The sequence below is a fragment of the Poromitra crassiceps genome (genome assembly GCF_964638095.1).
Source record: "Poromitra crassiceps genome assembly, chromosome: 15".
In the NCBI taxonomy this organism is placed as follows: Eukaryota; Metazoa; Chordata; class Actinopteri; order Beryciformes; family Melamphaidae; genus Poromitra; species Poromitra crassiceps.
In genome coordinates this window covers 10,226,842-10,237,441 of record NC_139634.1, presented here as the reverse complement: position 1 = coordinate 10,237,441, position 10,600 = coordinate 10,226,842, and the positions used below count along the sequence as shown (strand labels likewise).

The following is a 10,600-nucleotide window of genomic DNA, read 5'->3' as shown; positions in this document are numbered from 1 at the left end:
GAGGAGAGCGTCTTCAGTGCATGTGCCATTCATTGAAAAGGAGTGTTATGGGTGTGGTCTCCTAACCGATATCCAATTAAATGTCATGTATCTGTGCGAGCGGGCGGAGCTTCGGAGGGAAACCCTGACAGCGAGTGGCTGGTGGCTGATGGAGGGGGCGGTGCTTGGAGACGGAAGTGTCTCCCGACTGGCCCAGCTGTCATCTAGAAGAGAGGAGACCATTTACACCGGCTGCCTAGGAAATGCAGAAAAAGGAAAAACGCTAAAATATGGCAACATCAAAACGATAAGGTCATGCCACCAAACTGAAGGTAGCTATACACGATATATTATCAAAACACGCTTATGTGTCGATGTGTGCGAACGGCAAATGAGTTGCGTATTTTCGAGAGCTAGAAAATGATGACAAGGATCGGTAGGCTGTGTGACATTGAGCATACAGGACACGAAACAGACGAGGTCGTTTAAAGAGCCATACACCATTTCCAACTTATGTCGTGGAAAATTCCGCCGTCCTGTCGCTGAAAACGTTTTCGTGTCACGTTACATGACTGGAGATTTGAGCAACGTAGCGATACGTGCCGATTTGCTTCCCTGTTCGTTTGCAAATATGCTACAACGTATGTACTGTAGCTTATCGGCTAGTATTATCCTAGCCTAGCGGCTTCGTGAAGGGAACTACCCTAGATTCTGAACAGACAAGAGACGTCATCAACATTTTCCTCTATTTAAATCATCGCGGATGAGGAGGTCATTGCTGAAAAAAGGGACATTATTCGGTAGGTGACCCTGCTTTTAACCGTCCACCGTACACGAGCATTTACGACACACCGCAGTGCATGTTACACGGACTTAAAATGTGACCATTGCAATCTGTATGATTAATAGGGCACATGGAAGGTGGCGGAGCAGCTGTTAGCTCGCTGCTAGCTGCATAACGACCTTTGGAGAGACGTCAGCTTCACTAGCTCAGGCTGCTAGCTGCCTTCGCAGTCAGCCTGCGCTGGTTTTAGGTTTGGTGTTTTCCGTGGTTGCTTGCTTGCTTTGCTCTGCGAGTGTAATATTTCATCCAGGCCTCCCGTGGCGAAGCGAGTCAATGATTTAATCTCATTGATTACATCACGAGACCGGGCAGGCAGGGTGCAGCCCTGTACTAGCAAAGTCACTGCGTCTGGCGAGGCTTGTTTTTGAGGCCAGATCAAATGGAGGTGTAACAAGCCTTTTGCTTTTTGTGTGTCACCCCCCTTCCCCTCCCCTCCCACCACCTTTTAGGTTCAAGAAGACAGTGAAAGACAGAAGTCAAGTGAGGATTTACTGGGTATCATAAATGGGGGACTACGGGTTTGGAGTCCTGGTGAAGAACAGCAGTGGTAACAAATCTGCTTTCCCTGTAAGGATCCCTCCTCACCTCCAACCCCAGCACCCCCACCACCCCTCCAACCCCCCCAGCCCCCCCTCCTTCGTCAACAACACCTGCTCCACCAATGGGGGCAGCGCTTGGCTGTTCCCCGCCGTAGCCCAACACAGTAACATGCAAGATGAGATTCTGGAGTCAGACAAGTCCAAGGCCTTGGACCTCCAGGAAATGCAGGAGAAGGCTCAGGTGCAGGGCCAGCCTCAGAGCCTGTCCCCGGGCCACCAGGAGGCAGGCGGGGGCCTAGGGGAGCTCGAGGGCACTCTGCCCGACGACGGCTCACTGGAGAAGGGCTCTTTGGAGAGCAGCGGCGGGAAGGAGAAGCTGCGGATGGAGTCCCCGGTGCTCAGTGGGTTCGACTACCAGGATGGCCTGGGAATGGGCCCGAGCTGTGCACAGTCCACCTCCTCTTCCTCCTCGCTGACCAGCTTCAACAACTGGTCCCCCGCCGTGCCGTCCAACCCGTCTCCGGTGGTTGGGGAGGATGTCGGCGGGTTCTTCGGCCCTGCCGGCTCCAACGCCAACGGGCCTCCGCTACTGTTCCAGAACTTCTCCCACCATGCCGGGCCCGGCTTTGGGGCGGGGGGCAGCTTCTCCCCCCAGATAGGGCCGGTCTCCCAGCACCACCCCGCTCCTCCCCCGCCTCACCCGCAACACTACCATCCCCACAGCCAGGGGGTGCCGCAGCAGCACCGTCGCTCCCCGGCCAGCCCCCACCCAGCCCAGCCCTCCTTCCCCCCGCACCCCCATCGCACCGGAGCCTTCACCCAGCTGCCCCACCTGGCACCTCCTCAGAGCAAACCCCCCTCACCCTGGGGAAGCTACCAGAGTCCCTCCACCCCCACCTCCAACTCCTGGAGCCCCGGCGGTGGCGGCTACGGTGGCTGGGGAGGCACACAGGGCGTGCGGGAGTACCGCAGGGGGCTCAATGGAGGCATGACGGCCCTCAACTCCATTTCCCCACTGAAGAAGTCTTTCCCCAACAACCAGGTAGACGAGATTATCACCAATAAAGGCCTAGCCAGATCCTCGCATTCATTGATGATGTTATATTTTATACATTGACGTGAATATAGGAGAATTATATGAAACTCATCTAACTGCCCTTCAGGTCCCCTCTCAGAAGTACTCCAGAAATAGCTCCGGCTTCAATCACAAGGGCTGGATGGAGGACAGTATGAGCCGCAATGACAACGTCTACCCTTTCCAGGTGAGCAGGTCACAATGGCCGCCGTCAGCAGGCTGTTTAGGGCAGTGCGTCTCCAACATTTTCAGGTCAAGGACCCCTAAACTGACACAAAGTTTAGACCACGGACCCCAATTTGATGAGATTTTGTCCCAGGGTCCACAATCTGTTAATATTCTTGCTTGTTAGATGTTTTAATTCCAGAAACTGTCTGAAACCCATGACCAAAATAGTCATACGTTCTGTTATTGTGTTAACTTACGGATGGAATTAGAGTGAACATAAATTATTCCCCTTTGTGCTGGGGACCCCCTGGAACCTGCTCAAGGACTCCTGGTGGGTCCCCGGACCCCAATTTGAGAACCACTGGTTTAGGGACTTACTGTGAAAAAGGGACTAGTACAATTGATGCTGCCATTCACTTGGCAACAGCAGCCATCCCAGCCTGCAGCCCTACCCCTCTGGTACTTTGTAAGTGCGCCCCCCCAGTGCTAAACAATGTAGCTCATCTGTATCAAATTCAACAAATAAGCTATTGAGAAAAGCAGGAGGCCATAAGTAGATCATCTGACACAATACGTGACAGTTAAGCCAACAAATCAGATGAATTGGAACTCGCATGTGATGTGGTTATCTGCAGTAGATCTTTTGGTCGAGGAGGAGCAGTCTTATCTTTTGATCACATGGCCTTGCTCTTGTCCTCATTTTGTGCTTGTCTTGTGTTCTACTGCAGCTCTGCATGCTGCTCAGTCTTCTTAGATACCCCGGGCCTTTGCCTCTTCGCTGTTTTTTTTTGTAGTCATCATCACAGCTTCCCTTATCTTTGGATTGGTTACTACAATGATGGAGTGACTATATATTTAATCTTATGCCGTTCAATTAGGAGTGGGATTCATTTGAAATTGGCTTATAGTGGGAGGGCACATCTTTTCACCCTGATGCAATCAGAAACAGTGGAGCTGTTGATTGCAGCGATTGTGTAGGCGATTTTAGCAAAACATATTCTGGGTTAACATTTTATGCTTGCCATGCTTTCCATCTAAGGTCTCTATGGTGGGAGTGTTCTCTTTTGAAGGACAACAGTGTTTTATTAGCAATTAGCATCTGTCAGGGTTTGTGGCAGCTCGGGCTGCTTCTACATGGTGACATGATACCTAGCGGGGCACAGCCGAGGCTAACTGTTGTCTTCCTTCTTTTGCAGCAGGAGAGAACTCGCTCCTTTGATGGCTTCAGTATGCATTCTCTGGAGAACTCTCTGATTGACATTATGAGGGCTGAGCAGGATTCCTTGAAAGGTTGGTTTACCGACGGTAACTTAGATGGAGACCGTATGAAATTTGAAATGGGCAACTACGGCAGGATAAAAAAACGTAGCTAATATCACGATTCATTTCTCTGTCCCACGATACGTATAGTCACTTCTTTGTATTCAAATATATTGAATTTTGATATGCGTTCCCATCTCTACTATTTCACAATGTTGATCATTGATTGTTTTCTGCTGACTGCCGGACTTCCATGGACAGATGCAGGCTGGGATCTGGGAGCCAATCAATAGGTGTCAGTCTGTCATTCTAGGATCTTGTGCAGAATCTGCCTTTTTTGCAGTAACAGAGAATGCGTGGAGGCACTTTGATCTCGGCTGAACTGATTCTGTCATGAATTAAACATTTCACTTCAGTTTTGTTACATTCCATCTTGAAATAAACGTGTCTTTTCATCACAGGGAAGCAACCACTGACCAAAAAAAAAAGGACAGAGCTATCCCATTGATTTTTGGCTCCCGTTTTGAGTTGAAGTGGTGGCCGTCGCCATCTTGATTTTTCGTCAGCAGAGTGGGAGGGAACGGGTTGAGTCCTTGCGCAGCTCACGTGAGATGGGGGTTTCCCAGAGCCGCAGGTCCGCCTGCTATTGGTCCGTTCCTATCGTCTATTTTACTCCAAACGGGCCAGTTATATAAAAAATTACCCCCATACAGTCGTTATGAAAAGGTGAAATTTGCTATATAGACCAAAACCGTGTTAAGGACCAGGCTGTAAAGATGCTTAATCACTGTTACAATGTGGGGCATTTTAACGTGGGGGTGAACGGGAACGACGGGACTTCTGAGCCCTGCCTCAAGTGGCCATTCGAGGAATTACAGCTTTCACGGTTACTTCCTGGTCCTCGTGGGAAAACCTCGTGACTTGCCCACTGGAAGCAATCTGCTCTACTCAAAGACTTTCTCCGTGTGCTACTTTGGGCCAGTCGGTGCCATTTCTGCAACTTCCCTCTCTGATCATTTATAGCGTCTGCTGCCGTCCGTCTTCAACGTCTTTTGCGTTATTTAATTGACCGTAGAGTTTCCTCAGTAATCAAAAACCTACCGATGTGTATAAAAATTACTTCCACTGTTGTCGCGGTCCGGATAAAACAAGTCAGATTTATTCCTCTGGTCTTCTCGTATATCGCGTTAGACTACCTCCTCATGCTTAGGCTACATCATGTCCGAATTAGTGCCCGAATTAGAATTGAGCCACTATTAGATTTGCCAATCTGCTAAACCTCCACACTTTTCCCTGATGTGTGAAATGTTGAATTGCCCGTCGTCATACAGACGTGTAACAGAGCGCATTCCTTCAATCCATTCCCACATAATACTCGTGGGTTAGTGAGCTATTGATATTTCAGGGAAGCGAGTTAATTATTGGGACTCTGGGTGGGGAATGGGATTGCATGAGACGGTGTTATGAACCCTATGAACCTGTCTTGAATGTCCTGTCTTGTGTCTGTCAATGTAGGACGCTACGGCTTCTCTCATCAGGGTGGAGACGGGCCTCTGCCTATGAATGGTATGTCAATGGAATGCATGCTAACAAAGTGATAGCGCTGTAGCATTGTTTATTATTAATGACCATGTGCCTTTAAAAAAAAAAAGAAACCGTGTCAAGAGTGTTTTGTGTTGTCTTACATGCAGCCAGAAGTTATGGCAGAAGACGAGGTAAAGCTTGTTGTCGAGTGTGTTTGTCTTGTTTTGTCTAATGCTATTTGCAAAGCAGCCATGACACCCTCACATGACTACTGTGTGTGTGGCTTCTTGGCCTCTTGCGTTTGTCTGCTGACTCTCTTCAGTGTCACTTGCTTATTCTGCCTTGAGATGATGTCTGGGTTTGATCCATGTTTCTGCTGGCCTTGTTAGGCCTTGTCTGGGTTTGATCCATGGTTCTGCTGGGCTTGTCGGCCTCGCCGTGGCTTGCTTGCCAAGATCTAGTGGTGAAATAATCACTTTCATGTTGTCATCAAAAACACAATCATTGCCGCTTCTGTATGTGGTTTCTTGACATGTACTTTGTTACGTGTGACAGGGTTTTTCCTGCATAGAGGATTTTTTGATGCCCCCCCAAAGAGGATTTAGCACCCCCCCCCCTCCCAAAAAAAACAGAAGAAGCAAAGAGTTTTTATCCTTATAAATTAAAACATCCCACTAAATTGTGAGGGACGTTACTTTATTCTTTGATTTTGGGTTGCAAGAAAAAAAGAATCCTGACGATGACTCGTGATGATGATTCATGAGTCATGATGACGATGATTCAGGACCAGCCTGACTGCCTGTTAACTCTAAATCCTTCCTGGATCATTTTAGAGAATTTCAAAGTTAAATACCCACATTTGTACCTTGAAATGACTTTGTGTCTGACACTGGAGGTGCTGTCAAATCTAAAAACGCATTGCTCCATAAATCCAGTCTTTTCACAGACTGATCATGATTACTGTTGTGCATAGTCACCCCCCCCCCCCCCCCCAAGGCCCATTCTGTGCCAGGAAAAACCCTGATCTAATGTACAAACACTTTCCTCATAATATTAAAACACATTTTCAAACACAGTAAAACAATTTCTTTTTATCTTGATTGAACCTTGGTAGTGGTGAGCCAATATGTGTAATCTAGATTAATTGTAGCATCTATTCTCCCCCCCTAGGCCATTCCTCTCTCTTCCCCATGGAGGATGAGCGCTCCTTTGGAGAGGAGGAGTCAGGTGACCAGGGCCTTGCTGGCCTTGGTTCCGCCCACTGCTTCCCCCATCTGAACGGCGAACGCGTCGAGCGATATTCGCGCAAGGTGTTTGTTGGAGGGCTTCCCCCAGATATAGACGAAGGTAGAGATCACATTTTTGGATGGCGCCTGTAGTCACACTATGCCATTTACTACACCAATAGACCCTTTTCATGGGGGCCATTTTGTGTCGAAAAGGCAGAATAAACACAGGTGCGAGCAAAACACTAATGAGGGTTTCCACATTCCAATCATGGACGTTTGAAACCCTCATTAGTGTTTTGCTTTCACCTGTGTTAACCCTGCCTTTTCGACACAAAATGGCCCCCGTGAGAAGGGTCTATCTGCTTCTTTCTTTCCATGATTCCGTGTGCTACTAACTCGTCACCTTGCCTCTCTCAGATGAAATCACCGCCAGTTTCCGTCGATTTGGTCACTTGTTTGTAGACTGGCCACACAAGGCTGAGAGCAAGTCCTATTTCCCACCAAAAGGTGAGTTAAGCATTTTTTTTCTCCCCACAAATTGATAAGTATGTATTCATTTTGTGGGCATGTATTAATGAACAGTATGTCCGACCTCTGTAGGATATGCATTCTTACTGTTCCAAGACGAGAGCTCCGTTCAGGCTCTGATCGATGCCTGTATTGAGGAAGATGGGAAGCTCTACCTGTGCGTCTCCAGCCCCACCATCAAAGACAAGCCTGTGAGTGTGTGTCATTCTCTGTGTGCCTGCAAACGTGTGTGTATATATACTCAACGCAGCAAAGTCGAAAACTGACACCAATGATCCTGTTATGAAAATAAGCTTTGTTTTGAGTTTCTACAGCCCACGAGTCTCGGAAAGCTGACACTTTAAATTCAGCTTATAATGCTCAGCCAACTGTTGGCTTTGCCATAGTAACCACGTCAAAAAGCCAGTGGGGAGAAAAGGGTTTTTAAAGTGGCACAGGATCGTCATAACAAAGGGGTTGGAAGCACCTTACTTGTGCATCATAAAAAATATTTTATTCAAGCTTCAAAAGCGCATAAATGAACAGCAGCGCATAATGAGCAGGTGGACAAATCTAGGCTATAAACATGCAGAATATAATATAAATATATCTAAATATCTAATATATAAATATGCAGAATATGAGTTCTGGCAGGATTCATGGGGAGCGGAAGCCAAAGTAATCCATCAGCTCATTTTGACCGGTTTGATGCTCTGGACCGATGCTCATTTCCGTTCAAACTGCAGCGGCAACCATCTGAACTCCAGTCAAATGAGCAAATCGAGAATGCTGATTCTTGCCTGCTCTGTCCATTTCAATTATTTGGTTCTATTTATACTGCATAGCCCAGGAGGATTCTATAGACGGTTTTCACGGAATTGTCAGTCCTGCAGGCTCTGCTTCTCTTTTTTCCTTTTTCCTCTCAATGGCAAACACTGCAACAGGAAGTGAGCTGGGGTTCAATTTCGAATGTTTTTTGTTGTCAAGTTAAAACCGTCTATCTGCCCCCCTCACAAAAAGGCTACAGATATTTTAAGTGGTGACCTCACCAGCAGGTGGAGCTAATGTTTTTGACTGTGAGTCGAGGGGATTTTTCCAGTGAAAAAAGGCCCAGCCACGGCCACCGGCGACATCCTGCAGTGGCAGCAAAATCCAACCCAAGGGAATTGTTAATCCATATCACATTAGCAGCAAACTGCTTTCATGGTCGCAATCCAAAATAAGCTCACAAAGGAAGAGCGACTGAATAAAAGGAAATTAATCTCCCTTTTTTTTTTTTTTTTTTTTTTGCAGGTCCAGATCCGGCCCTGGAACCTGAATGACAGTGACTTTGTGATGGACGGCTCTCAGCCACTGGACCCGAGGAAGACCATCTTTGTCGGGGGCGTGCCACGCCCCCTGCGTGCAGGTACACTCGTCGGCGAGGGAAGATGTGATTTGAAATGTTTCGACGCAGCTTTTGTACTTTGAAAAATATCGTTTTGGAGGAGCTTTTCCCTCTTGTTGTAGTGCTGCTGGTATCACATTATATAAGTATGTGTTGTGTGAATTGCCATTGCATTTCCAGTGGAGCTCGCCATGATCATGGACCGTCTGTACGGGGGCGTGTGTTACGCCGGGATCGACACGGACCCTGAGCTCAAGTATCCGAAAGGGGCGGGGCGAGTGGCCTTCTCCAATCAGCAAAGCTACATTGCAGCCATTAGTGCCCGATTTGTTCAACTGCAGCACGGGGAGATTGATAAACGGGTGAGTGGAAACAGGATGTGTAGATGTTTGATAAGAAATTCCACCTTTTTGACATATTTAGCGATTATGATGATTTCCGGCCACATCTGCTGTCCGTGCTGGCCTTCTGTGACCCCCCCCCCCCCCCCTTTCCATACCTCCTTTTTATTTTCTTCCTCATCATCCTTTCATCTCATCGCTCCCAGGTGGAAGTGAAGCCATACGTCCTGGACGACCAGCTGTGTGATGAGTGCCAGGGCACGCGCTGCGGCGGGAAGTTTGCTCCGTTCTTCTGCGCCAACGTGACCTGTCTGCAGTACTACTGTGAGTACTGCTGGGCGGCGATCCACTCCCGCGCCGGCCGCGAGTTCCACAAGCCCCTGGTGAAGGAGGGAGGGGATCGGCCGCGACACATCTCCTTCCGTTGGAACTGAGGAGAGAGAGGGGAGGAGGAGGAGGAGGAGGAGGAGGGGGAGGGAGGGAGGGAGGGAGGGAGGGAGGGAGAGGAAGCAGGAATGGGAACGGGGTAGTTGGGGAAGGGTTGCGGGCTACGATATAAAAAATAAATGCACTTTTCTTTTTGCTAGTTCCTTTTAAGTTTAAAAGAAGAAAAAAAAAATCCTTAATTTAATTTATTTTATTTTTTTAAATTGGGCCTTCTAAAAGAAGTAAATGCTAAGAAAAAAAAAGTGAAATCCCATTTATGTTTTGAATTTTTAAGTTTAAGTGTGCATGAGCATTTGGATGCATTAGATTTGGATTTAGATGTTTTCTGACTTGACTGTACTTTCTTTTCTTGCGTTAGCTGGCAAAGCTGCTTACATTTGTTGTCAAGAGTAACATAAAATTTAAGTGAGGTTCGTCGTACCTGAATCAGTATACTAACTATGGAAGTTGCGTTTAAGAAGGGTGCATTTTCTTACTTTTTGCATGCAGGATTAGAGAACAACTGTACCACTTACCAAAGGTTGAGTGCAAATGGTTGGGTTGAACAGAGACACTATTTCAGATTGCTTGGATGGTTTTTAATTTATCAAGCAGCTCAGTGTATAGCACGTCACAAAACAAAATCTCCCCTCAGTCTGGCACATGTCTTTAGATTGCTGGCATGAGTTTTTAGGTCTTGGTTTAAACAACGAAATCGACACTTTGTAACCAGAAAGGGCAAACCAAAGATTGGCCTAAAATAAGTCATCAAAAGCAGATGTTGAGCTGAGGCACATCAGGATAATGGTGTGTCCTCTTGTCGTACGGCGGGGGAAGGCTGGAGTCGTCTTGAGTTTTTGGATTGTGGTTTTCAGCTGATTAAGACATAGCCTTCAGGGCTCAGGTATTGGCAGTAGTATTTGCTCACTTTATATTGTCAGGGATATTAGCACTGGAAGCTAACATGCTAATGTAGTACAAACTAATGGGAATGCACAGTCCAGTCTCCCTGAGCTGTCCTCATGGTGTACCACTGCACGCTCTACCATGACTGGAGCTTCTATCACAAGTGTTGTGGTTGGATACGGTAGTAGCTGGACACTCTTTGAAGAATTTGCTGTCACAGAGATAAAGATATTATTTTATACATGGCCTGCTGATTTTTGTACAGTGTTTTATAGCTGATTATTTTGTCATGAACATATATACATTTATTATGCACTACTTTTCTAAATATTTTTTTCAATAGTCATTTTAGGCACATTTTTCACAGATGGGAGAACTCCTTTTGCAATACCTCATTTTTTTCACTTGGTGAAAA

The 10,600-nt window shown here is 47.0% G+C and overlaps 1 protein-coding gene across 2 annotated transcripts; it reads left to right on the top strand.

Annotated features, from left to right (window-relative positions):
• Positions 1 to 203: 203 nt before the first annotated feature.
• LOC310790707 (cytoplasmic polyadenylation element-binding protein 4-like) lies at positions 204 to 9,287 on the top strand (the record flags this gene model as incomplete). 2 transcript variants are annotated; one of them, XM_083652444.1, is made up of 12 exons in its annotated part: positions 204 to 311; positions 1,273 to 2,404; positions 2,526 to 2,624; positions 3,805 to 3,895; positions 5,381 to 5,431; positions 5,557 to 5,580; positions 6,560 to 6,736; positions 7,036 to 7,125; positions 7,219 to 7,337; positions 8,419 to 8,533; positions 8,693 to 8,874; positions 9,060 to 9,287. In XM_083652444.1, exons 2-12 carry the CDS (start codon positions 1,328 to 1,330, stop codon positions 9,285 to 9,287), a joined length of 2,253 nt encoding a protein of 750 aa, XP_083508570.1. In that variant the 5' UTR covers positions 204 to 311; positions 1,273 to 1,327. The 2 variants fall into 2 exon arrangements, with proteins under 2 accessions (XP_083508570.1, XP_083508569.1); XM_083652443.1 differs by having other exon boundaries at positions 3,802 to 3,895.
• Between the last annotated feature and the right edge of the window lie 1,313 nt (positions 9,288 to 10,600).